General features: G+C 42.0%; 1 protein-coding gene across 1 annotated transcript in view; it reads left to right on the top strand.

Moving 5' to 3' along the window:
* The window catches only part of LOC125484076 (WD repeat-containing protein 64-like), a 143,223-nt gene that overhangs the window by 91,872 nt on the left and 23,546 nt on the right, over positions 1 to 27,805 (top strand). Inside the window, exons 18-22 of the mRNA XM_048601346.1 lie at positions 4,672 to 4,799; positions 18,826 to 18,928; positions 23,250 to 23,311; positions 24,426 to 24,538; positions 26,871 to 27,053. Of these exons, the coding sequence (XP_048457303.1) occupies positions 4,672 to 4,799; positions 18,826 to 18,928; positions 23,250 to 23,311; positions 24,426 to 24,538; positions 26,871 to 27,053 (589 nt within the window). The remainder of the gene's footprint in view (positions 1 to 4,671; positions 4,800 to 18,825; positions 18,929 to 23,249; positions 23,312 to 24,425; positions 24,539 to 26,870; positions 27,054 to 27,805) is intronic.

Genomic DNA, 27,805 nt, shown 5'->3' with positions numbered 1-27,805 from the left:
CCCCCTTGACCTGTCCGTCCTCCCTGGACTGACCTATCCCCTCCCTAACTCGCCACCTACACTCACCTTTACTGGTTCCATCTCCGCCTCCTTGACCTGTCTGTCTCCTCTCCACCTATCTTCTCCTCTATCCATCTTCTATCCGCCTCCCCCTCTCTCCCTATTTATTTCAGAACCCCTTTCCCCTCCCCCATTTCCGAAGAAGGGTCTAGGCCTGAAATGTCAGCCTTCCTGCTCCTATGATGCTGCTTGGCCTGCTGTGTTCATCCAGCTCTACACCTTGTTATCTCAGATTCTCCAGCATCTGCAGTTCCTACTATCTCTTCCCTATGTTAAGGTCAGTTCTGCAGCTCAGACAGTAAACTTTGGTAAAATTGTTGACTTTCACTAGGTTCAGGGCAAGCTTCAACTTATAGATGTTTGTTGAGAGGGCCATATCATAATGCAGCTGAGTTAATTAATAGAAACAAGTTCCATACAATTAATGTGCAAGCCATCAGTGATCATTGATACCACATCTTAAAAGTCTGTGTCAGGTATTGTGGGAGCTGCCATGATCCTATGTCCTTGAGGACTTTCTTGTTCCTGCTGCATTTCAAGCACCAATTGCCTCACAAGAATGGTTACTGGGAGATGAGGGCTGCCGTCTGCAACCATGGTGATTGACTCCCGTTATGCAACTCTCTTGACACAATGTAGCGAGTTCTTCCACCAGGGCCATAGCAGAACAAACTGTATGCTTGCTGAAAATGAGGCCCTGATACTCAAATAGGTCTGGAGGTGCCTTGCAGTACACTGGTGCCACATAATCCTAGCGTGCTGTACCACTCACAAGTGTAACAGGCAAAGAGGGGATGTGATGGATCTCAGAGTTGGGAGAAAGGGAGCAGACTTCCGAGGAGGAAGATGAGGACTTTGAACAGGAAGGACATCACCTTCAGCATGGTAGAGCACAGCAGAATAAAACACAAGAAGCCAGATAGGATTTAATTAACACTTAGTTCCAGCAGCTGTGAGCTGAGTACAGTGATCATTCATTGACTGGAAACATATTGGTGTTCAAAAGCAAGCAGTCCCTCTCTGTCTGTAGCAAGTGCAGCTTCTGTTAACTTTTTTGTTTGGTTTTGCTGATTTGAATAAAAATGAATGCTTTGAACTAAAATAGAAATTGCTGGAAAAGCTCAGGGGTCTAGCAGCATCTGTGGACAGAAATCAGAGTTAATGTTTCAGGTCGAGTGACCCTTCCTCAGAATTCCTGATGTTCTGAGGAAGGGTCACTCAACCTGAAACATCAACTCTGATTTCTGCCCACCGATGCTGCCAGACCTGCTCAGCTTTTCCAGCAATTTCTATTTTTGTTTCTGATTTACAGCATCTGCAGTTCTTTTGGTTTCTATTTAATGCTTTGAACTGTTTGGAGACATTCTAATAGATGATGGTCCCACATTGAATAATGAGAAGATGCAGGGTTACATTGGAGATTGGGGAGAGAGTTGCAGTGACTTAGACATGGTTGGAAGGTGGAACATGGCTACGGATGGGTAAACTGTATGTCTTGGTTCTTAAACAGTGATACCTAAAAGAATGTGTGCCTGTGTATGCAATAAAGTTCAGCCTTGCCACCTATGTGTCCTGAGTAATGTCAGTTTGTGGTTGCACAATGAAGGGTAACTCTGAAACAAACAGAGAGAACCCTGAATCTGGCAGCATTGGAGAATTTTGTGTAGGGTGTAACTTCTTCAGAACATGATGAATTGCTTCACAGAACTCACCAAAAATAACATGTATTGGATTTCTGTCAGGACTCAATCCATGGGGTGTAATCCCACTATAGCATCTGGTGGGACGTGATTCCAACCAGTTAATAAAAATGTGAAGCTGGAAAGTGCACTTAATATCACTGAATTTATAACTGCGATAAAATCCCATTTGGTGCTGTAACATCCTTTACGTTAGGGAAATCTACCATCTTTACCTGACAATTAGAGATGTCCACATTCCATGTCAATAATATAAAAAGAAAACTTACATATTTTGATACAGTCTGAATTTAGACAACTCTCTATACGTTTGATGGCCCCTTCACCTGAATAAAGCTACACGACGTGACTCATTTCACAACAAAAGTCATCTATTTTTTACCAATTGCGAGAAAGGTTTCTGCCTTCTGACTGGTGGATTTTATCCTTGACTTGAATGATTCAGATGGAGTAATATTCTTTGGAGGAAGGATCTTCCCATCAAAAAAAGCCGTTGATTTCCAAGGAAAATACAGCTTGGGCGAATAAATATCGGAACTGGATAAAGTTGAATGCAAATATAAGATGCAGTCACAGATGACTTTCCTTGACCTGTCAAAAATTGCTGTTTGTCCTCCAAATCTAGCAGTGCCATGTGAAGCTGTGGAAAGGTATTCCTAGTTTTCTCACTTGGATGAAAAGCATTCCGAATCAATGGAACTGAATTAAATGTTAAATTTTCCAAGGTCGCATACTTTGCAAGGTATCATGCTGCCAGCTCTGCTTTAAAAGAATCAGTTTCAAGCTTGACTATGCAAAAGCAGGAAAACCAATGAATCATTAAAAAAAAAACAAGCTGATGCAGTAATTAAGCAAAAAATGGCTAATATTCTGACCAGAATGTTGAAAAGAGGTACCTTTAAAAAGCCTCCTCCTGCTGGCCTCTGTATCCATAGTCACCTTTGTCCATTTTAATACATTGACTGTAATATGTAAAAGCAGAAGTAGGCCACTCAATCTGTCAATTCTGCTCCATGATTCAGTGAGATCATGGCAGATCTGATAAACCTCAACTCCACACTATTTGCCTTTTCCCCATAATTCTTGATTCCCTTACTGATAAAAAAATGTCTGTCTCAACCTTGAATATAGTTAATTATCCAGCATGAACAGCGCAGTGTGGTAAATAATTCCATAGATTCACTACCCTCTGAGAGAAGAAATTTATCCTCATCTCTATCTTAACCATGTGACTCCTTACTGTGGGATTATTGTGGTCCTGGTCTCTTCCACAAGGTAAAACAACCTTTTTGGCATTGACCCTGTCAAGACCGCTAAGAATCTAGTATGCTTCAATAAGGTCGCTTCTCACACTTCTGAATTCCAATGAGTACAGGCCTAAACACCTACTGAATCTGTCCTCATAAGACAATCCCTCCAAACCTAGCATCAACCTCGTGAACCTTCTCTGGACTACCTCCATTGTATCTTTCCTTAGATAAGGAGCCCAAAACTGTCCAGCTGTGATCTGACAAGTGCCTTGTATTGTTTCAGCAAAACCTCCCTACTTTTATATTCCATTTCCTTCTAAATAAAGGCTAACATTCCTATTGCCTTCCCTCTTACCCGCTGAACTTGGATGTTAACTTTTTGTGATTCATGCGTGAGGACTCCCAAATCCCTCTGTTTTGAAGCTTTCAACTGTCTTTTAAATAATATTCAACACCTCTGTTCTTCCTGCCAAAGTGCATAACCTCACATTGTATTCCATCTGCCAAGTTTTTGCCCACTCGCTTAACCTTTCTAGATCCTTGTGCTGACTCTTTGTCATGTTATTCTTTCAGTGATTTGTTAACAGTTCAATTTTTTTTCAAAGAAATCAGTCTCTATGGGGATCATAATATTACAAATATCCGTGTAGGATGTGGACAGACAGACTTTCTTCCAAGGTAGAATCACCCATTGTCTAATCGGTGTCGATTTGCTATCAGATACTTTTTTTTTAAAAGTGACTGCCAACCAGATGTTCTGAAAATATCACAGTTCCCCAGTTAAAAGCTGCACTCCTGACACATGCCTTTTGCTGAGCTTGAGGCAATGTGTTATCGCATTCCGCAGATCCTGAACACTAGCAAGAAAAAACGTTTTTGTGATCGGTGAGATGATTGCTCTGTGGTTTAGTTCAAATTCAGCTCAGTCTTGGGGACAATGCTTTGGACTTTCAAGTCAATTGAAACTAAGAGCAGGAGTAGACCATTCTGTTCTTGTTAAAGTGTATCAAAAATTCCATGAAGGTACTTTTTCAAGTAGAAGTTGATATTGATTAAATCATGTTTGCTATTTTGGGTTTACCTGAGCTTCCAGCCTGACCCTGAATATTGTTTGTAACAATTATGGATTTATGGTATATCTATCACCGATGATTTGAGCATTGTGTCAGCTTCACCACTTACCTTCCCATCAATTTTTGTGTCACATGCAAACTTGGCAAGAGTACATTCACTTTCCTCATCCAAGTCATTATTAAGTATTACAAATAATAATGGCCCCAGCACTGCTCCCTTTGGTCCTCCACTAGTTACAGGCTGCCATCCTGAAAATACTCCCTTATCCCAACTCTCAGTCTTCTATTAGTTAGCCAATCCTCTTTCCAGGCCAAAACACCACCTTTAACATCATGAATTCTTATGGCATTAAGTAGCCTGATACATTACCAAATGCCTTCTGAAAATCTAAATTTATTACATCCACTGCTTCTCCTTTTTCTATTTTGCTTGTTACCTCCTTAAAGAACTCTAATAAATTTGTCAGGCATAATTTCCCCTTCATGTAGCCATGCTGATGCTGCCTGATCATGTTATTGTATTTCTAAATACTACACACTCTGCATTAGAAACTGACATTCTGATCAAACTTCCTTTTTAATTGGTAGAGTTAGATGTGACACCAGCCTTAATTTCAACTGAGGATTTTAACGAACGAATATTCTCAGTATTACAACCTGATCCTGTTCTGTTATCTGCGCATCAAGATGGTTCCATTCAATTCTGGAGCATGGAGGTAACTAAAAAATGTGAATTATTTATCTATTGAATTAGGAACCTGTAGCCAAACATTTCCTGAATGCATGCTTCTGCTTTGCCCAATTGCTAGACTTTGTAAAATATTAGGCATGATTTTGATATCCAATAGTCTTACAGATGTCAAAGTTAATCAAAAATTCCATGAAGGAACTTTTTCAAGTAGAAATTGATATTGATTAAATCAAGTTTTGTATTCTGGGTTTCCCTGAACTTCCTGCCTGAATATTGCTTGTAACAATTATTGATTTATGGTATATCTGTCGCTGTTGGTTTGGAGTGTCATAACTGAAAGGGATACTTGCCTCTTTTGTTCTTAATCAAGGAATATGTAAAGGAGCATCTCCCTTAATACCTAGTTATTGTCCGTTTATTTGTGTGTAAGAATGACCTCTGTAAAGGCAGTTAGAGACTCGGAGACAGCAAAGTAAAGCGGCACTTAAGAAATTTATTCAAACAAAACACCGGTGTAGATGCAGGGGGAGGGGATCCAAGAGTCACTCAGCAGTTTGAACTCTCCAAATACAGTGGTAAGGAAATACTTCTTTTGTATTGTTAAACAAACAGGCTGACGCAACCCCGAAACTATATTAATTACTATTCACATCTAGCATGAGCAGTAAATCTAACGACACCACACAGTTTACTATTAGTGGTCTACAGTCCCTACACTATCACACTGGGGGCTATTGTCCATTGAAACCTTTATCAAAAGTAAACTTGTAGTTATTCATCGTGCCTAGCCCTGACCCCCGTGCCACTACCATCTGCAGACTAGTTTGTTTCCGTCCTGGAATATCGCGGGGCGTGTTCCCTTGGGAACAATCTTCCAACTATCTCCCTGTCTCTGCAGCAGCAACGAGTGCTCTTTCAATCCTTACTTTTAACCCTTACTACAGATCTGTAAGAAAACTATACTTCTATAAGAAATCTACATTTAAACACTCTTTCCCTTTCAGTACCCCCTCTTGGCCCATGGCCGAGCTTTTGGCCCACGGTGCACAACAGTATTACAATAGCTGCACACACGCCCCTGTGTCGAGGTTGTTGTGAGATCCTATCTCTAAACTGGTCGGCAACCCTATCTACAGTATGATTTCGCTCCTGTCTAGTGGTAGTTTTCGTAAGCAACGTCTTAAGCAGGCAAGTATACACGACTAGTATAAGCAAGATAACTAACTGGATAATAACGAGACAATGCGGACCCACTGATGGACCTTCACATTTAACCCCCAGTTCCACAGGCTTACCCACCAACGGTGAACACTCAGTGTCTGAGTTCTGTCCTCTTTCTCCCTCATAATGATCACTGTCAGGTTATGCCACTTATGCGTCAGTTCGGTGGATGTCCTCACGAGGCCTTGCCTTGGTATTTTAATTTGACTCATTTAGGGGGTGCGCTGCTGTACGGCTCGCAGCAGCACAGTCCCATTCGGAATAGTTGCCGGAGATGTTTTAATGGAAGCGTCGATAGTAATGTCCTGGGCCATTGGAGCTTCTGTGGTTGCCTGGTAAAGGACACTTCTTGCACCGTCAAGTGTAGACGTGGACACATGAGTTATCCCATAACTGGAAACGAAATCAGCACCAGGTTAATTCGTCCACTGGACATCACAGTCAGAGTAATGGTGTAGTCCGCACACGGACTGCAATACTGAATTCCCGTTGCATTAAGTACACCCGCTTCTGGGCATGAGGGCATTTGCTAATGCCCACCGTACTATTGTCCTTCCGATGAACTGTGTATTGCGGGGCATGCTTCAAGGTGGCCCGGAGAGAACTGTTTCGTATGCCCATGTTGTACAGCCTTATCAGAGGATAGGTATCTTGAGGATTATGTGGTACTTGGAGCAAGATCGATAGTAGCTCTTTGTTCCCGGACAAGTGGTCATCGTGCCACACAGCGTATGACAAATCTCGCAGATTCAGGGGAATATTCTTAGGTTATTCATCCATCTGGATAACAGTTTGGTAGTGACCCAAGAGGGGATGAACCCATTCCGCACGGCCAACAGTTGCACCTGCAGGTTAATATATAAAGCAGTTGCCATGAACGAGCAAAGGGTTCCCACCTTGTCAGCATATGTCTCGTTATTAACAAAATCAATTAGAACATTAAGAGCAGTTTCAATTAAATTGTGTAAAGTGAGGGTTTTAGTCTGTATTTCAATCCTTCGTCCCCTAACCTAGTGGCTACCTCTTGCAAATCTAAGTTATCTTCTAATAGTACCTTCAACTTCTCTTTCAGCACTCTGGGTTCTTCTTGTAATAGCAAATAATCAATGACCTTAACAGCAGAGGTCCCCACCACTATTCCTAGTCCTAAGTCCTGCCAGAACCCTCACCTCTGCCTGAGTGTCCCCTGCTTTCTCACTATCTTTGTAAGGGGCGTGCCTCCAAGGGCAGACTTAATCATTTCCCTCAATAAAGTTTGACCCAATAGCTCGGTACAGTTGGGTGGTAGTTCCAGATTAAATTTAATTAGTAAATGGGTTGTGGTCAGTGAGGAGTTAGGGATAACATATTTGTCTGTATCCATGGGGATCATACCATTATCCCCGACAGGGGTAATGCGGTCTTCAGAGCAGTTGGAGGGAAGACCATATCGTATGGTATACTGTGTCGCACTATGATAGGTAAAATTTTCCCTGCTACAGTTGGTTGGGCAGGTGTAATGCCATTGGTAAAGCAGATGCATGTCTGGTAGTCAATAGTGCAGTTGAAAAGTTGGAGAGAGTCAATGCTTCACTGGATCCATGTAGATGTGTCCCCCAGCAAGCTGAAACTGATATGAGTTTTGCCCACGTACAAGATTATAGTAGGGCTCACATAATTGTGTTAGCTTTGTACACCAAAGATGAATATGGTGTTGCAGTTAAGATCAAGGAGGGCCGCAATCAGCTGTTTTCAAAGGAGAGGGGCACCACATACGGCCTTTTAGATGTATACATGTTAACAGTGGAAAGCCATCTACACAGGTTAATTTAGGAGGGTTTCCATCAGCTACATACAAGTTCCTGTCATTGCAACTCGCGCTCTTATTTTGCAATCGGATTTTACTTTGTCCTTTGTATGTATCAGTAATCCTTGAGTCATTTATGGCTGCATCAGTGATTTTGGAGTGCTGTGTGCTCCGAGGTTTATTCCTGTTCTGGTGAGAAGGAAAAGGGTCCTGTGGAGACACAAGGTAAACACACTGATGTGAGGCCTTGCCAATGCTGTTAACTATTAAATATTTTCAGTTGTGAAGGGTGTCTCCACTTGCCTATTCCCTCCGTCGACCAAAACTTCACCATCACCTGTGATAATCACCTTGTAGGGTCCATTCCATTTAGGGCTGAGCCCCCCTTTTGGAGGCAGTACATGAACTAAGACCATGTCCATGGCCTATTGTCAGGCGAACTGAGGACATTCCCCCTAGTTCCCAATCATGAACCTGCTGTAGCTGGTTTGCCTGGTCTTTCAGCTGTCGGAGATGCAAGCAAAGTTGATGAACACGTTCTCAAACCCATCCTTTCGTGTTGATCATTCCCGGTGCCCCCATATCAGGTCTTGCAGCAGGCTCATGGTCCGACCCGTCATTAATTCAAAAGGAGTCAGTCCTGTCAGTGTGTGAGTTGTTCCTCAAGAGCCATCACAATGGCTGACATGGAAAGGGTCCATTTAACCCCTTCTCCTATTATTGCCTTGGTCTGAGCATTTTTCAGTGTTCTGTTCATCTGCTGTACCGTCCCCGAACTCTGTGGATGGTAGGGGATATGGTACCTTTGTGTCATTCCCCGTGGTTTACATGCTTCCTTCAGGCTCTTGCCAGTGAAGTGGGTCCCTTGAACTGAATCTATTTGTAGGGGGACCCCACACCTAGGTATTATTTCTGCTACCAGTATTTTTTGCCACTGAGGTTACAGTACTGTCTTTTGTGGAGAAAGCTTCAATCCATCTGGTCAGCCATGACCAGATAGACTTTTTTGTTCTGACTTTGTGGGAGTGGCCGTATGAAATCCATTTGAATGTGTTCCCATGGTCCCCTTGGAGAGGGCTGATGGCTCACTTTAATTTTAATTCCCTGTCCTGGTTCTGGCTGTGCATATACAGTGCATCTTTGACAAAATTTGGCTCTGTCTCTTTGTATTCTTTTCCATCACCAGCAATTAGATATCAACTGTATCATTTTATTTTTCTTATGTGCACTAATCCATTGTAAATATTGCATAACATCTGCTGGCAGAATGTGGGGGCTACCACGTTGCCTCCTTTTCTCCAAATATCGTCTGCTCCTAACGATGCCCCACCTTTTATCCATTCTGATTTTTCTAAACTGGCCACTGGTTGTAAATTTAAAGTGTTCCATTCGTCATCTCTGGCTTCATGCTGTCTCACAGCTGTTTTCGTTATCACTTCCTGTTCTAACATTGCTTGTGCTGTGCTATCTGCATAACTATTCCCTGTCTGCTCTGGTGTTCAAATTTTCCTGTGTGCTTTTATTTTAATTACTGCTTCTTTTGATTCAATAGTTGCAGCCATTAGGTCCTTGACTAGGTTCTCATGCTGGATTACACTACCATTCGAAGTAACATAACCTTGCCTTGCCCACGTCATCATGTAGTCATGGACTACGCCAAAGGCATACCTGCTGTCTGTGTAGATATTAACCCTTTGTCCTCTTTGTAACTTCAGGGCTGCAGTAAGTTCAGCTACCTCTGTGGAGTGACATCCTTCTCTTCTCTCTCCTGCTAAAAGCTCCCCTTTCAAATTAACCATGGTCCACCCTGTCTGGGCCTAACCATGATAATCCATCCGCACCCCGTCTACAAAAATGCATTTCACAAATGGACCCTCTAATGGCTCTTCCTTGACACGACTCTGTCTTTCTTCTCCCTGCTCCAAAGAGGGGGATACAATCATGTCTCTCCCCTTGTTTCTCCAAATCTTTCGCAGTCTCTTTAACTGCCTTAACAGCTTCAGGTCTGATGGGGTACTGCCTTTTAGGTGGGTGTATATTTCCAGGTATTTCAGTCAGTTTTATACCTCATCTTCCGAACTCGGTTATGGTGGTTACCCAAAATTCGGGGCACATCATTGCTAATTTATGGTAGGGATTCTCAGGGCCCCATTCCCACTCAACTGTGGCAACACGATTGCTCTTAAGGAAGTATGCAATCCTTGACCTTCGAAATTTAAACCGGCAATCCCAATCAATTTTTGCTTATCGGATTTTAATTACAGCTCCAAATTGTTGCAGCAAATCCATTCCTAAGTTACTACCTTCAGTATTTTTACATACATTTATACAAGCATTGATCATACAATCTGCAATTTTTATTTCAATCTGTTAGTTGAGGATGCCTGGTTGAGTCCCGCCACCCATACCCTGTAACAACTGCTGCTAGTTTCTTATTATTCCTTTGGTTATTTTCTGCTTTCATAGCCAATGAGTACTTTATTAATTTGTGTTTCTTTTTATCCTCTGTTCTCTATCCATAGATTACTTCACCCAGTAGCAGTAAAATATCATCATACATGGACTTAAAATTTCTAAGAAAGTATCCATTTATCTCATGTCAAGCAGAATAGGCTAATTGGTGGTAAACCACCTCCTCTGTTAAGTTTGCCATTTCTAATTCGTTTATCAGTTTTCTCAGATTTTAGAACATATCAACATTTTGTTTGAAGAGAATTGCATTCCCAAGATTCCAAATTTCCTATCATTTGCATACTTTCACATCACAATACCTTTACAATGAGCAAATCTTATCATTCCACAGTTAAGGATTCACTCATGTGTTAAAACAGTTTTTGGAAGTTCATTTCTGGCCAGTAAATGAAATTCCAAATATGGTAATTTCTGAAATTAAAATTTACCCAAAGACCAAACATAATACAGAACCAACTGTAAAAGATGAATTTTTATCGAGATTTAGAAACTAACCTTTTAAATCAACATTTCATTATAGATTTCTGCTGCATACAACCACTCAGTTTCTTAAAAGAATTCACATTAACAATGCATGTCCTATACTTACACAGGCATTCCACACATTTAATTCACCACACATTCCAAAAATGCAAACTAACTTCAAAGCATCCCCAGATCTCGAAACACACAAATTGCACAAGACAATATTTAGCAATTAATAAACAGAGGTTCATTCAAACCAGACCACAAAGAGTTAACACCTCAACAAGAATCAGTGAACTCGCACAGAGAGCTGTCTCGCTCTCTCTCTTTCTTTCTTATGAACTCTGTAGCTATTTCAGCAGGTTTCTGCGCTCTTTGTTGTTTTACACACTGTGCAGAATGGACCAATCTGGACCCCAGCCCATTTTTCCACAATCCTTCCCTGCCGCTTCCCCAGACTCTCGCAACTGTGACTGCTTCTATTTTACAGCTTTATTATTTCCCAGACTCTTGCTGTTTTCCTACATTGCACTTCTCTTGTGCTAGAGGCCCAGAGTTAAGTTGTGTCCATGTGTCAGCTCTTGTAATTTCTCCCAGAAATCTGTGTTTCTTGCCGATCTTTGGGGTTTTGGCAGCGCATCAAGCAGTTGCTGTTTCTTCCTGGGATTCGGGGGGAAATGTGTTGTTCGATATGTCATTCTGTTAGTCTGGGGGTCCCTAATCTCTTCTAGTTTCAAGGGGCAGACCGATTTTCCTGACCAGTGATCGCTGTCATTGTGATGTTCATAGTTAGCCCGCTCGGTGTCCAATTCTCAGCCAACCGACTTTGGGGCAGACAGTATTGGCACTAGAGGTACAAAACGTGCCTCTTGGCTCATTGTACGGCGATGGATCTGGCGATGTGCCAGTCGCCAGCACCTGCGCCTCATTAATATTTCGCCCTGAGTCCTCCGCTGCCTGTTTGTAAACTGCTGCTACAATAACCAGTCCTTTCTATCCTTTGTCTTTGCCATCTTTCTGTCCTTTCCACCTAGCTTTTTGCTCGGCTGCAGTCCCTCGTCCGTCCCAGCCTTTTCTCAACCATTTTATTGATTAACTTCTCATTGTCTTTAAAGGCTATTTCTAAAATAGACTCCTCAGGATCCTATGGTCCTTTTGTTCCATTCATCACTGGCTTCCTTTGCCATGGCGAGTTGTTCCTTATTATTTTAGTCGAATTTTGACTCGACTGGCCAAAAGCAGACTCCGACCGGTGGTGTTTCCCTCCTGCTCCAACTGGTGGTCCCTACTCCCACTTTTCCTGGCCGTCACATGGCCCCCAGTTGGGCTCTTAATTCGGGCTCTGTCTGGGGTCTGGGTTGGACATAGCTGTGTATGGTTGGGTTTGTTTGAACCTTGGCCAGGCGGCTCAAAACAATCAGGTACTAAACAATCAAACACGAATACAGACAGACAGGCGAACAGCTATGAATTCAAACATACAGACAACACAATCAGTTTTGCTCTATTCTTCTTACAGAGGAATGTTTTCTAAGCTACTATTCCTTTAGTAGCCCCTGGACTAGTTCTTCAGAACATTTCTGAGTCGGAAGTCATATCCTCCCTAACTAACCCAGTCCCTCTAGACCCTGGACTGTTAGTCCGAGTCTGGAAGCCCCATTCCCTAACTAACCCAATCCCTTTAGGCCCCTCAGTGTCCTCTCCGAGCAGATTTTTTTCCGGGCTGGGCAACCTGCTACCCTGTTCCTACTGCACTAAATCTGAGCCCAGCGTGCAGTCTCTTTACTTTCTCAAGAGCTACTGTTCTCTGCCACCGCACTCCGAAGGTTCGTGTTCAAAAGGAAGGTTACGACTTACAGAGGGTCAGGCCTGGGGACAACTCTAACCTACCTGGGTGGTAGAGATAAACGTACTCACCCGCTCAGTGGGTCCCATGTTGGATTCCTCAGATGGAAGTTTCTAGCTGGCTCACCAAACTGTAAGAATGACCCCTGTAAAGGCAGTTAGAGACTCGGAGACAGCAAAGTAAGGTAGCACTTAAGAAATTTATTCAAACAAAACACCGGTGTAGATGCAGGGGGAGGGGATCCAAGAGTCACTCAGGAGTTTCAACTCTCTCCAAATACAATGGTAAGGAAGTACTTCTCTTATATTGTTAGACATACAGGCTGACGCAACCCTGAAACTATATTAATTACTATCCACATCTAGCATGAGCAGTAAATCTAACGACACCACACAGTTTACTATTAGTGGTATACAGTCCCTACACTATCACACTGGGGGCTATTGTCCATTGAAACCTTTATCAAAAATAAACTTGTAGTTATTCATCGTGCCTAGCCCTGACCCCCGTGCCACTACCATCTGCAGACTAGTTTGTTTCCGTCCTGGAATATCGCGGGGCGTGTTCCCTTGGGAACAATCTTCCAACTATCTCCCTGTCTCTGCAGCAGCAAGCGAATGCTCTTTCAATCCTTACTTTTAATCCTTACTTTTGTCCCTTACTACAGATCTGTGAGAAAACTATACTTCTATAAGAAATCTACACTTAAACACTCTTTCCCCTTCAATGTGTAATCTCTGGGATAGTACTTTATAACCTTTAAGAGTTCAGAACAAAAGCATAAAAAAGTACATTTACAATATATTATTGACCTTCAGTAACCTTCTCATTCGTCAAAGTGAGCATAGTTTAATGTCTTCACAACTGAATGAGTTGTGCACTATTTTTATCCCTTCTTTTAGAGATTACTGTCTTACTGTCAGGATGCAGACCTTATGAGATAGATCTTTCCTGAAAGATATAAAACCTTCTTGAGTTAGAAGGACATTGGCCAAGTAAACTTTATACCTCACCACTAGGTCAGGCAAGATCTTGGTTTATCTGATTCCCAAAAATAACAAGAGCTCCAATAGTGTGACAGTCGGGCTGTCCCTTAATACTGCGCTGGAAAACTAACCTTCATGGTCCCCTGGGCACATTGGAAACACCTTCCCCCTTTAACGTCCTCCATGCCCTCCCACGACCTGTCCCTGCCCCAATCAGCTCACCTGTTTCAGTGGAGCCAAATGCCCTGGTCCTGGTAATACTCCTGATTTAGCTCAGGTCCTGGCTCATTCCAATTGCCTCTATACCCCGGTGTGGCTGCTGCTACCAGCTGGCCAACTGAATTTGTCAGTAGGTCTCTAAGGTGGAACTTTGTCTCAAGATCGCAGTGAACATTTTGCCTTAAAGCAATTAACGCTGTTTCCCAGTGTTCAATTGTTGCAGTGCAGCCATTAAGATTGTAGATGGGCATTCCATGGAGGGAAGTAGACACCAGTTAATAAGTTAAATGCAGTCTATAATGTGGGAGTGACCTCAATGTGGTGGTGTCAGGGCCATAACTCAATATGTGGTGCTCATGGTTAGATGAAGAACAGTTAAGGTTTTCCATCCCACACTGGTTGATGCATCGTCACAGAATTGTTACAGTGTAGAAAGAGGCCCTTCAGTCCACCGTTGGTACTCCAGCATCTGAAATAGCATTGCTACTTAGTGCCATTCTCCTCCCTTAACCATGTGAGCCTTTGTTTCTGTTCAAATCATCATATAATACTCCTTTGAACGTCTCAGTTGAACATACCTGTACCCCACTTCCAGACAGTGCATTTTGGACTGTAACGACTCACTGTGTGAAAACATTTTTCTCTCATTGTCGCATTTGCTTCCTTTGCAAATTGCTTTAAAACTGTCCCTTCTCATGGAATCTATATAGTGTGGAAGCAAACTATTTGGCCTATCAGGTCCACACAAACCCTTCAAAGAGCATCCTATTCAGACCTATTCCATCTCTGTAACTGCACATCTTTGGACTGTGGGAAAATTTGCAGACTCAGCACAGTCACCTGAGGGTAGAATTGAACCCATGTCCCTGGCACTGTGAGACAGCAGTGCCAACCACTGTACCACCCCTTGATCTTCTTCACAAGTGAGAAAAGTTCCTCCTCCTCTGCTCTGTTAAACCCTTCACGATTTAAAACAATTGTCTTTACATTAATATTTTATTCAGGAAGGTGATAAATTGTGTTGACTTAACTGAACAGGAACATTTTGAACAAGGTCATTTGGGGACAGTTCTTTGATAGATATGGTTTGCTGCATAGTGAAATGTTGGACCAGATTTTTCTGATGAGTGGAATTGTCACACAGGTGCCACCCAGGGCTGCCTGTACTTCCAGCTGACAGTTCTTTTGCAAGGTGTAACTGTCAGATAAAGCAAAACTGCTAACAATCAGCTGCTGTATTCTGAAATTTGAAGGCCCTGATAGCCACTTTGACAACTGCTGTCAAAAGGTAATTACGTAAGGTAAGTGTAATGTCTTAGAACCAAAGAATTCCTACAGTGCAGAAAGAGGCCATTCGACTCATTCGAGTCAGCACCAACCCTCCGCAGAGCATCCCACCTTATCCCCATAATTATGCATTTACTGCGGCTAACCCCATAGCCTGTACATCCCTGGATGCTAAAGGAGAATTTAGCTTGGCCAATCCACCCAACTTGCACATCTTTGCATTGTTGGACGTAACTGGAGCACTCAGAGGAAATCCAGGCAGTCATTGGGAGAACCTTTAGGGTTAGAGTGTTAGGGTGCTGCAAGGTCAGGGTGCCAGATGGGTAGGGGCTGAGTACAAGGTAAGTAGGGTGCTAGGTAAGTAGGGTGGCAGCTTGATTAGGGATAGGGTGCCAGCTGGATTGAGTACAAAGTGGGTAGGATGCTGTGAGGAGGGAATAAGGCTCAGAGTGGATGGGGGGACAAGTGGGACAGGTGAGGTTTTATTTCAGGGTAAGCTAGAGGAATTAGGTCTGTTGAAGGGGTGGGAAGAGTGGGTGTTAGTTCTGGAGGCAAGTTTGGGTCTGGCAGGGAGTGGTCAGATTGGGTCCAGTGGGACTAGGACTAGGGTGATTGGATTGGGTCAGGACAGCAGTGAGCTGGGTCAGGGCAGCAGTCCAGTATCAGTGGCAGCAGCGTGTGGCAGCAGTTGGGTCTGACAGCTGGGCATATTGGGCCCCAGGTCAAGGACTGTTGGGTTCTGGGATGGGAGTTTCTGTGTCCCGGGGTGGGAGTGTTCAACCTCTGGGGTGGGAGACGAGGGGCATTGGGTATGATTTACTCAGGTGGGGAGGAAAATGGGTGGGCGCATCTGACAGCAGGGTATCCCGATTCCTGGGACAGATGTGCCATGTTCCCCGTAGGATATTGAAGAGTTATTTAGGAATCAGACTATGTACTTAATGATTCAAATTTTCCAGGGTAACATTTTACTTAATTTAATCAGAGTCATCCAGAGTATCTAATTTAAATAGAGACTTTCAGAGGGCTCTGACATAGGAGAATTTACGAGGAGGAAATTCAGTTTCCCTGCAATTCCTTAAGAATCTGTTACAATGGCGATTCTGCAGAGTTGCCACATGCAACTGTTTATGTACACTGGAAAAATAACCACCTGGCCATCGGAAAACCTGCCCTATTATAGCTAAAACATTAATTAGAAGGTCTCTGGATTTAGCACCAAGGGACTCAGTCATTATTTCTGGCAGTGATGCCACTTTCTTATTGTTATTTTCCCCTCTCTGTCGTGGTTCTAGTGTCATTGCTGTCGCCTTCACTTTCAGACATCCTGTTCAGGAGGAACATGTGGTACATGGAACACTGCAAGTCCCTTCAGTGTGGTACATCCGGATAAGCATGCAGCAAGTGCTCCCCTTTGGTGATGCCACACAAATAAAAGCAAACCATAGCTAAAGCTGTTGGGCTTCCTATCATCTTTCACTGAGCTGACATGAAACCCTTAAGTGACCATCAAGCAGTGACTGGCGGGTTCAGTTATGTCCAAGGCAAAGTGATCTATTCAATGCCTTCATTCTCCCCATAAAATTTGGATCTGGTCTGGGAATGGGTGGGCAGTCATCAGGAAGGCCACTGACTCAGTTTAATGAGATCTGTTTCCCCAAGCCTCCCAAAACCTCCTGGCACTTTGCCTTCAAACCCCTCAGCGGTGGAGAGGCAGGGGCTTTCCCTGAATTGGAGAAGTTGGAGTTCACAGGGTGGGTTAATCTCCAATTAAGGATGGCAGGTAGGCGAAGGGTCCAATAGGAGGCCCATCACCTTAGAAGGTGTTATATCCTGCCGTTAAGCCAAGAGTGAGAGAGCGTCTCTAATTTTGAGGCATCTTTTCAGAAAATGTTAAAACTTCTGAAATGGAAATGACTTCAGCAGTCAGGCCATTATTGTGGAGGGGACACCTTCCAATAGGATAGCTTACAGCTGCCTGAAAGCCTGCCTGCAGTGTTGGTGCTGGGAGGCTGTATTCTGGCCCCTTTAGATTATGCATTCAATGAAGACAGGATAAAAGGGGTGGTGATTGGGGGAGGCAGGAAGTGCTTGGGAGGCTATTGACAAGCAGGCCTCATTTGGCCTTTTACTTCCCTTATAGGCTACCGATCACTTCCAGGAAAACAGCCCTTCAACTGCCAATCCCACTTCTGGAAAATGATATAATTCTTCATGTCCCTTTGTGCCTGTACTTGCCCCATTTGTGGATAAATATCCTGCACCATGAGTTCAATGTGATGTGGGAGAGGTTTCGTTATTTGTAGAATTTAACTTGCTTGTTTCCTGTAAGTACCTTTGCACTTCATTTTCCTCATTCAAAAGTGCTGCGGGATTCCGCTCTAAATGTTTTGTTTTGCAACAGCACCATCTACAGTTCTGTGAGGATGATTCTATTTCTCCCCTTGTCCTTCTGATCATTAGAGGTCACAGGTTTCTAAGATGCTGTCAATTAAAGAAGCCTTGGCGAGTAACTGCAGTGTGCCTTGTCGATGGTGTTATATTGCTGCTGTGGTGGAAAGGGTGAATGTTTAAGACTAGGTGGGGAGTCAATCAAATTGGTTTATTTGTCCTGGATGATGTTGGAGACGCACTCATCCAGGCTGGTGGAGTGTATTCCATCGTAATCCTAACTTGTGACTTGCAAACAGTCTTTGCTAGCTCAGGAGGTTAGTCACTCACCACAGAATTTGCAGACTCTGATATACTCTGGTAACCACTGCATATATGTTGGTCCAGTTCAATATCTGGTCAAGTCCACTGCATGATGTGACAACCAAACAAAAATTGTGCAGATAGCGTGTGTGGATTCCAGAATGAAGCTCACAACTTTGGAGCACTGAATGATTATTCTATCATATTGGAATAATTTCAATACTTGTTTTAATTAAAGGTGGATTTCTGTCATGGAGTAATCTTTTTCTTTGCTGTTATTTAGTTGTGATCATTTTTTAATGAACGAACTATGGTTCTGAAAGGAATTTCCAATAAAATAAGAATGGAAGGGTAAGACCAAAACTGATTAGGTGACAGTCTGGGGATCTGGCCCCTCAAGCAGACCTTTAATAAGGGTTATAACACTTGTTTAATTGCTGGTAAATGTCTTTGATCATCAGTGATAGACAAGTGCTGTGACATACTCATCCTTCCATGCTCGGGGCAGTTCACCTAATTTTCACAAATTTCACAGTACACTTATGTATCCCAACCCCATTCCATCGAACAGTCAGAAAATCCAATCGAGAGTCCTGATCTGTATGGAGTAGATGCCAATTATCTCCGTCAACACCCACCACCCAGAAGAAAAGGGTGGGAAATCCCAGGGTCTCATACAGAAAGGACGCTAGCAGTATAAGATCTATTAAAACAAGTAATTGTCAATTGGCGCAAGGTTTGCATTTATTGACGAACATTGGTAGCCTTTGAGATGGTGGTGCAGGTACTTTTTCTGAAGCTGCTGTTATCTATGTAGGGAAGGCATTCCCGTAGTACTGTTGGGTGGGGAGCTTCAGGACTTGGACTTAGCAGCAATAAAGTAATGGTTATGTGTATCCAGTGAAATGAAGGATAACGTGATGCTCCCAGGTCCTCAATGCCCTCAGCCTTGTGCGAGTTGGAGGTCAGAATTTTGGTGCACTCCCAGAAGCAGATTGGTGGAATTCATGAGGAATTTAATTCCCATCATACGGTGTGATGCAAAACTCTATTGTTTCTCTTTCTTTCTTTATAGGGCAATCAATTTTTGAAAATCATGCCTACAATACAGTTTTCTAGTCCTATCACTGCAGTCTGTGTAGATGATGCTGCAGCTCTACTTTTGGCTGGCAATCAGCGTAAGTGGATTACATTTTTATTAGGTGGTTTCTTTACTGAGGGAGTTACCTGCTATATTTTTCTTAAACAAATTATTTTTGTTCAAGTCATCAGCCTGCCTCAAAGTTAGGTGGCGACAGAAATGAACAACTGAAAAAGTACAGCACAGGAACAGGCCCTTCGGCCCTCCAAATCTATGGCGATCATCATGCCCTAATTGACCTAAAAACAGACCTGCCATTTTTGGATCCATATCCCTTTATTCCCTCCCTATTCATGTGCCCATCTAGGTGCCTCTTAAATGTCTTCAATGTGCCCACTTCCACCACCTCTTCTGGTAGTGCATTCCAGGCTGCTACCACTCTCTGCGTGAAAAACTTACCTTGCATATCCCCCTTAAACTTTCCCTGTCTGACCTTGAACCTGTGCCCCCTTGTAATTGAAGCTTCAAACCTGGGAAATAGCCTCTGACTATCCACCCTATCTATGCCTCTCATAATTTTGTAGATCTCTATCAGGTCTCCTCTCAGCCGCTGTCTTTCCAATGAAAACAATCCTAGTCTTTTTAACTTGTCCTCATAGTCAGTACCCTGCAGATGAGGCAACACCTGAAGAAGGGTCCCGACCCGAAATGTTAACTTTCCTGTCCCTCTGATGCTGCCTGGCCTGCTGTGTTCCTCCAGCTCCACACTGTGTTATCTCTGACTCCAGCATCTGCAGTTCTTACTATCTCAACATCCTGGTGAACCTTCTCTGTACTCTCTCCAAAGCTTCCACATCCTTCTGGTAATGTGGTGACAAAACTGCACACAATACTTCAAATGCGGCCTAACATGCGTTTTATATAGCTGCAACAGGAGTACAACTCCTGTACTCCATGCCCCAGGCGATGAACGCAAGCATACCATATGCCTTCTTAATCACTTTGGCTATCTGTGTTGCCACTTTCAGGGAACTGTGGACCTGCACATCCAGATCCATCTGAATGTTAGTGTTCCTAAGGGTTCTGCCATTTACAATATAATTCACACCTAAATGTGATCCTCCAAAATGCATCACCTTGCATTTGTCTGGATTAAATTCCATCTGTCATTTTTGTGCCCAAGTCGCCAATTTATCTCTATCCTGTTGTATACTTACACTATCATTGGCACTATCAGCAACTCCACCAATCTTCGTGTCATCAGCAAACTTGCTTATCGAACCACCCACATTTTACTCCAGATCATTTATAAATACTACAAACAACAAAGGACCGAAGACTGACCCCTGTGGAACACCACTAGTTACCAGTCTCCATTCTTAAAAACATCCTTCCACCACTACCCTCTGTCTTCTATGACGAAGCCAGTTTTCTATCCATTTAGCCAGGCCACCTTGAATCCCTCGTGAGTTTAGTTTTTGTACCAACCTGCCATTTGGGACTTTATCAAATGCCTTACTAAAGTCCAAATAAACTATATCCACAGCCCTTCCCTCATCAGTTATCCTTGTTACCTCTTCAAAAACTCACCTGTGGTCAACAAGGATGTGAAGATATCTGCCAATGCCCCAGCTATTTCCTCCCTTGCCTCTCTGGCAAACCTGGGGTAGATCCCATCTGGTCCTGGGGACTTGTCTATCTTAATGCAATTTAGGTTTTCCAAAACTTCCTCTTTCAATACATTGATATTCTCTAGAGTATTCACACACTCATCCCTGACCTCAACACCAGTCATGTCCTTCCCCTTGGTGAAAACCAATACAAAGTACTCATTCAGGATCTCCCCCACTCCCTGTGTCTCTACATATAACTTCCCTCTTTTGTCCTTGAGTGGATCTACTCTTTCCCTTGTTACCCTCTTTTTTCTAACATATGCTTAAAAAGCCTTGGGATTCTTCATGACCCTGTTTGCTAAAGATATTTCATGGCCCCTTTTTGCCTTCCTAATTGCTCATTTAAGTTTCTTCCTAATTTCTCTGCAGTCCTCCAGGGCTTCATCAGTTTGTAGCTGCCTAGATTTGTCATATGCTTCCCTTTTTCTTTTGACTAACCTTACAATGTCCCTTGTCATCCATTGTTCCTGAATCCTGCCATTCCTATCTTTTAGTTTTGCAGGAACATGCATGTCCTGCATTTTAGTCAATTGGTCTTTAAAAGCCTCCCACATGCCAGAGGTAGATTTGCCCGCAAATAACTGCTTCCAATCCACATTCTCCAGTTCCTGAGGCTGTTGACCTCAATTCTATCATCAGCCACCACCATTATCTCAAATGTTGTGCAGGAGAAGATTGGGGGCACAGGCATGGTTAAAAATCAAAAGTCAGAAAATAATTCTTCAACCCACAATGTAGAAGGCTGTGGCACTTTCTGTGGTGGGTCCAAAGCATTCTTGTCTCCAATTTTAGAGACACGTCAAACTTGGTTATCATACTTCAATGAGAATCCCTGTTCCGCGCTGAGTCAGATTTATATTTAGTAGCTGCTGGCTGAGTTTCCCAGGGCGTATTAAACCCAGTCAACAAAATGGAACCGCCAGTTGCAGCTCACCAGTGCTTTCCACAGGCTGCTGTATGCTCCTTCCAGATCTGCAAGGAAATCTTAATTTCTCTACGTGGCTTCCCTCGTCCACCAGAGTTGCCAAATGTCACCAACCACAGCCCCAGTCATGATCTTTCCCTCTTGCTTGCTAAAGATGATGAGAGGCATAGGTAGAGTGGATAGCCAGAGACTTTTTCCCAGGGCGGAAATGACTATTACGAGGAGGCACAATTTTAAGCTGGTTGGAGGAAGGTATAGGGGAGATGTCAGAGGTAGGTTCTTTACACAGAGAGTGGTGGGTGTGTGGAATGCGGTGCTGGCAATGCTAATGGAGTCAGATACTTTAAAGACTTTTGAGCGACTCTTCGATAGGCACATGGTTGGTAGTATAATGTAGGGTATGCAGGGTAGTTTGATCTTAGTAGGATCATAGTTCGGCACAACATCGTGGGCCATACTGTGCTGTACTGTTCTATGTTCTATGTTCTAAAGTCTGCCCCTACTTCCAGGTAGTCACGCTGTTCACCTGTCCCTATCCCCATCAAAGGCTAATCTTTGTCAATTATTGAGGACTGTCACCATTGATCCATGGCGCTAAACTCTTTCTGGTGATTTTGCATCACAGGAGCCAACCAGCCTGTTTATCTACTTGACAGATAATAATAAATAGAAGACTATATTTCTAATGCATTTTAGTAGTTCAATTCAGCAGGATGGCCTGCTGAGATATTAATTAACACATAGCCTTTGCCTATTCCCTAGTTCCACTTGGTCTCAGGCATCCCTTCCACATTCTGTTAAATGATAATGGAAAATGGTGAAGGTTGAAAAAAATAGTGTTTTGATTGACTAGGATTTCAAAGATTTTGAGGCAAGAGACTGGAAAATGAAGCTGGGGCCACAATCAGCTTAGCATGTTGCTATTGAATGTAATGTATCCCATCTACAAAAAGCACAGAGATAACAGAAAAACAGGAAATAGTCTCTTGGGAATCACTCCAGAATTATTTTTATGGGAAACCTGAATCACAACAGGTTTCAGGAAGCAGCCATCGATCATCAATCAAATATTTTAAGTCTCTGGAGTTAAAGTGGACCAGGCATATGCCAAAAGGTTATCATTTTAAATATATCCTAGAACCTAACAATGTAGAAAGAGGTCTTTTGGCCCATTGAGTCCACACTGACTCTCCGGAGATCATTACACCAAATCCAGCTCGACCATATCCCATAACCCTACATTTACTGTGACTAATCTGCCTAGTCTACACATCCCTGAGTACTATGGACAATTGCAGTATGGCCATTCTATCCAACCTGCATATCTTTGGACAGTGGGAGGAAACTAGAGCACCCAGAGGAAACTCAGGCAGACAGAGGGAGAATATGTAAACTCCAATAGGCAGTTACCTGAGGCTGGAATTGAACCCTGGTTCCTGATGCTCTGAGGCAGCAGTGCTAACTACTGATCCACAATGCTGCCTTCATGGACTGTTCCAGTATATATTGCTGGAAATTTCTTTTCTCTTTTCTCAGTGCAGAGTTGAAGCAAAAAAAGCATATCAGAAGTGACCAATGTTAACACCCCTCTTCTTAATAAAATGCATCTTTTCAAAAAGAGACTTTGGGAAGATGAGCTTCAGGAACGACCTAATTCAATATGATATCTGGTTGACAGATAGTTGAGAGATCTGGTTGACAATAGTTTGACACAGTAGAGAATAGCTAGTTGGGAACAGGATATACCATTGCATTTAGAACATACACATGAGTTCAAACACTTATCCTTATAAAATCAAACAGTTTATGTTCTCATGCAGGAGGATACGTAATAATTTGGGATATTGCAGCCTTTCTAGATGATCCATCCTCATCAAATAAGGTATGTTTCATTATTTAACTGAAATATTATTTAGGAAATAGAAAATAATATCATTCAATAAGAAATTATTGATTGAGAAAGAATATAATCCAACAAGTGGCATACAGTTTGAATTATCTTTTCCCAATCAAATATCCTGAAAGAAATTATAACCTTTCATGAAGTTACATTTTGTGAAATGCTCTCTGATCACAACAGCCATTGAACAAGGTTCATGAACATGAATCAAACATTACCTGCTGCATTATTCAATCCTAAACACTCATACTTTCCATTTATAAAAGAAATATAAAGTTTCAACTCTCTCGTCTTTTGCAATTTTGCAACATTTAATGAAATGTCAGTGTATTCAAAATCAGGTTAGTATTCTTCAAAGACCGTTTGTATAACAGGAGATTTTATGACTTTATACTTACCTGGAAGAGATATGTAGACACAAGCTAAGTGAAATTTTCTCTTATGCATGAGCATTCCTTGTAAACGTTAAAATTAAAATTTCACATTTCTACAATAACATTTAATTTGTTTATATATTGCCTAAAGCAGTATTTAAATGCACGTATCTCTTTCTGTTATTTGCTTGAGTTATTTTGCCTGGGCTTATTCAAGCCAACCTTTTATTACACTGTGCTAAATAGTCTCTGATATTAACCCAGTGTTGATGGACTCACAGCTAAGTTCAATGTTTACTTCACCCATTGTTCACTTACTACTGGAAAAACTAAAAATGGAAACCTTTCTGAGGACTTTGAGGCCTTAGCTGAGCTGAGGGTGTTAGGAACTAAAGCAAAGTAGCTGCTGATTTGATCAACTGAACTGGTAGGGTACTGTCATTGCCATAAGTTTGCTATTGATTTTTACTGTAGTGGTTAAAATCATGATGGGTACTTATCACAGTGGTATTAAACCTCAGGTAATGCAGAGACACAAGAAAATAACAGTAATGTGCATGAATTTGACTTGACTTGCAACACAGTGTGGGAAGTAACTATGAAACATGTCAATGTATACTTAGATAAGGAACAAAAATACTGAAATATTTACACCTATTTTCTTAATGTCAATTACCGATTGTTTTGCAGTCATGTTGATCACATTTACTCTATCTTTGCAGGATTCTGTCAATCGCCTAGTTAGCTGGAGAGCCCATAATTTTCAAATAGTGAGTCTGTTCCACGTGCATCAAGAATCTGTTGCTGTTACTGCATCCATAGATTGTTCTATCAGGTATAAAAAGGATGGATGTACATAGAGCTTTTTTACATCTTTACAAGTGGTCAGCACTTGTACCTATTGTATGATAGGTTCAATGTGTTAATGATATCTATTGTCAGGCTAAGCTGTTTAAGCTTGACATGTTATTCTTCATGCATGACCTTCTATCTTAAGTCTGGGTTTTTCCGTAATGGTTTGAAAATGTCTAAAGTCTGTGCCCTTTCTGGTATTTATTCCTGGGTTGTGATCAGGAATTTCTAGCATTTATTTTCAATCCCTAGATACTTATGAGAAAGTGATGGTAGACATTCCTTCTCAATCGTTGCAGCCAGTTTGATAAACCAGCTGCTAAACCACTTCAGAGACAGGTAAGTGACAAATATTTGGTGTGCATATGGAGGTGCACATGGATCAGACTGGGAAGAAATGATGGTTTTCCTTCCTGAAATGACATTAATGAACATTTTCTGAAGAAGGGTCCCGACCCGAAACGTCAGCTTTCCTGCTCCTCTGATGCTGCCTGGCCTGCTGTGTTCCTCCAGCTCCACATTGTATAATCTCCACATTAATGAACTAGTTGGATTTGCACAATCACATTTTCCTGCCAGCAGTGATATTTTGGGGGCTCAATTTGCAACAGTTGGAAAGAAGACTACAAGTAATTCTTTTGTTTAAAGTTTTACTTTTACTTTTGATTGTAATTATATAAAATCAAATAAATATAGAAAGAGGACAAAATAGCTTTAAAGTTATAACAAAATTTTATCTCCACTGATTCAAATATTCTCTGTCCTTCTATCTACTTCAATTAAGGATTATACTTAATCTTCGTCACCTATTTTGACTTGTTGGGAGATCAACTGGTTTTGATTTAATGTTATGTGTATGTTATGCATGTTCTAAAGGTGTACTTCTTACTGCCTTGACACTTTTCTGTCTTACATTTCCATCAGCTTCTGTCACATCTGTCTGTCAAATTTAAAAGCTTGCCAAATTTTTATATATATTTGTATAAAGTCCTCCTGGTTCAGCACTCAGTTTTCCTGTTGACTTGTACTATTGTAATGATGCTAATTGTAGGAATCCTTGAAAGGTAAAAAAATGGAAGTGATGTAGTAAGTGACTTGCGCCATTAAGTATGGTACATTATACTGAGATTTCTTTTATTACTTTGACTAGAAAAATGCACTAACCTAAAAAATATAGATCTGCCAAATTTCTCAGTCCCTGGTATGCCTTTCTTAATGAGATTTTTTTTCTTCAGCCTATGTGTTTCTGTACCCAATATTGTTCCTCTTTCTGTTCTGGTAACCGATGGTGTGATGCAGTGGGAAAGGGGTCATAACATGGATCAGGCTAGATTTTCTAGTGGTAGGTGCAGAAAATACCTGGGCAGAGAACTAAGTGAATGAGAGTCATAGGCTTGCTCTCGAGTGATAGGATATGGAGTAACATTTTGGCTGCTAGAGACAGATGCAACAGCCACAAACTAGATACAGAATAGAGTCATAGAATCATACAGCATGGAAACAGACCCTTTGGTCAAACTCGTCGATGCCAACAAGGTTTCTCAATTTAAACCAGCCCCACTTGTCATTATTTGGCCCATATCCCTTTAAACTTTTCCTATTCATGTATTAATTCAAAAGGACTTCTAAGTGTTGTAACATTTAAAAGTTGTAACTACCTGTACCTACCACTTCCTCTGGCACTTCATTCCATCTCCGCACCACCCTCTGTGTGAAAAGGTTGCCCCTCAGGACCCTTTTAAATCTTTTCCCCCTCAGCTTAAAAATGACCCCCCGAGTTTTGAACTCCCCTACCTGAGGGAAAAGACCTTTACCATTCATCTCATCTATGCCCGTCATGATTTTATAAACCTCGATAAGGTCACCCCGCAACCTCCTATGCTCCACAGAGCTGAGTCCCTACATATCTGGCTTCTCCTCAAACCTTCCAGTCCTGGTAACATCCTTGTAAATCTTCACTGTACCCTTTCCAGTTTAATAATATTCTTCCTGTAGCAGATTGTAGGGAGGAGGAAGAGATCTGGTTAGTGCATGGATGGTACCACAAAGCAATATCGAAGAGTTGGAGCTCCTTGCTACATAATCTACTGCTCAGCTGTACATTTTGGTGTTCTTCACTTCTTCTTAACCCTCATCTCTTTTTAACACTGTTACATGTGGAATTATGTCATGAACCTGAGCCGTGTTAGTTTTGTCACATGTATTGAAGCATCCTTACATAGAGCATCTCTGCTGTCCATATTTTGGCAACCCATACAACAGATCTGAGTTACAAACACAAAATATTGTGACTGTCTGTTTTTATTGTTATACAGGGTTTGGTACGCACCAAATGGGCATTACATTGGATATTTTGGACAACACAGCCCTTTCGTATTAATGAACCCCAGTAAGTTTGTTTTACCATGTGACATAATTGAAGCACCAGTGGAAAGCCAGTCAAACAAACCAGACAAAAGTGACCAGTTGGACTATCCTTTGAAGTTGGATTGGGAAAGGTGAGGTTGCATATATGACTTGAATTCAGTTGCACAATATTATACATGGTACGTTACAGAAATCGTATGTTTTTACCAAAAGAACTATGACGAAAGTTCAGATTGATTGATGAAGTGTAATTATTCTACACATTTTGTTATGCATTTTAAGTCTGAAGAATTTTAATGCCTAATATTCTGAAAAGTGTTGCATAGTATTGGAGGTAATTCTCCTGTGTAGTTGAAGTATAATGCAGAGAAGTAAAGAAATACTGGCCACAAAGCTTGGCTGTGCTGTGTCCAGGTTTTTGGCACCACAAGTGCCATTTTTCCTCCCAAAATTGCATTCATAGCATACATGCACACTTCTGGTTTTAGCTGTGTCAGATGTCATTTTAGCACAGGCATTTGTACATATGCAGGGAGTATCCAGAATATCTGAAGCTACTGGTGCATTTGATAAGATGTGGTATTTATAGATACATCTACTGACCTCAACCACTCAAGTGAGGTCACTTAACTTTATGCAGCACTCAGTCCAGATCTCCATGGATAGACTTGTTGCATTGACTAACATGGTGTGTATTGCATGTTTTAGAATGCCAAACTCTGTTGGGTTAGGTTGCTGCCATCAGGTGAATCTTAATGTAAACACTGATCCAGGTTTGCAATGGCCAAATAGTCATTGGAGCAGTACAGACTGAAGTTGTGCATCAGGACATGCAGTTGACTCAGTGGGACTCAGTATTCCCTGTGTATTTGAATTGTCCAAT

The sequence above is a fragment of the Rhincodon typus genome, chromosome 9, assembly GCF_021869965.1.
Source record: "Rhincodon typus isolate 14 chromosome 9, sRhiTyp1.1, whole genome shotgun sequence".
Taxonomy (NCBI): Eukaryota; Metazoa; Chordata; class Chondrichthyes; order Orectolobiformes; family Rhincodontidae; genus Rhincodon; species Rhincodon typus.
Note: the sequence above shows the minus strand (reverse complement) of the source record. Positions and strands in the feature narration are given on the sequence as shown.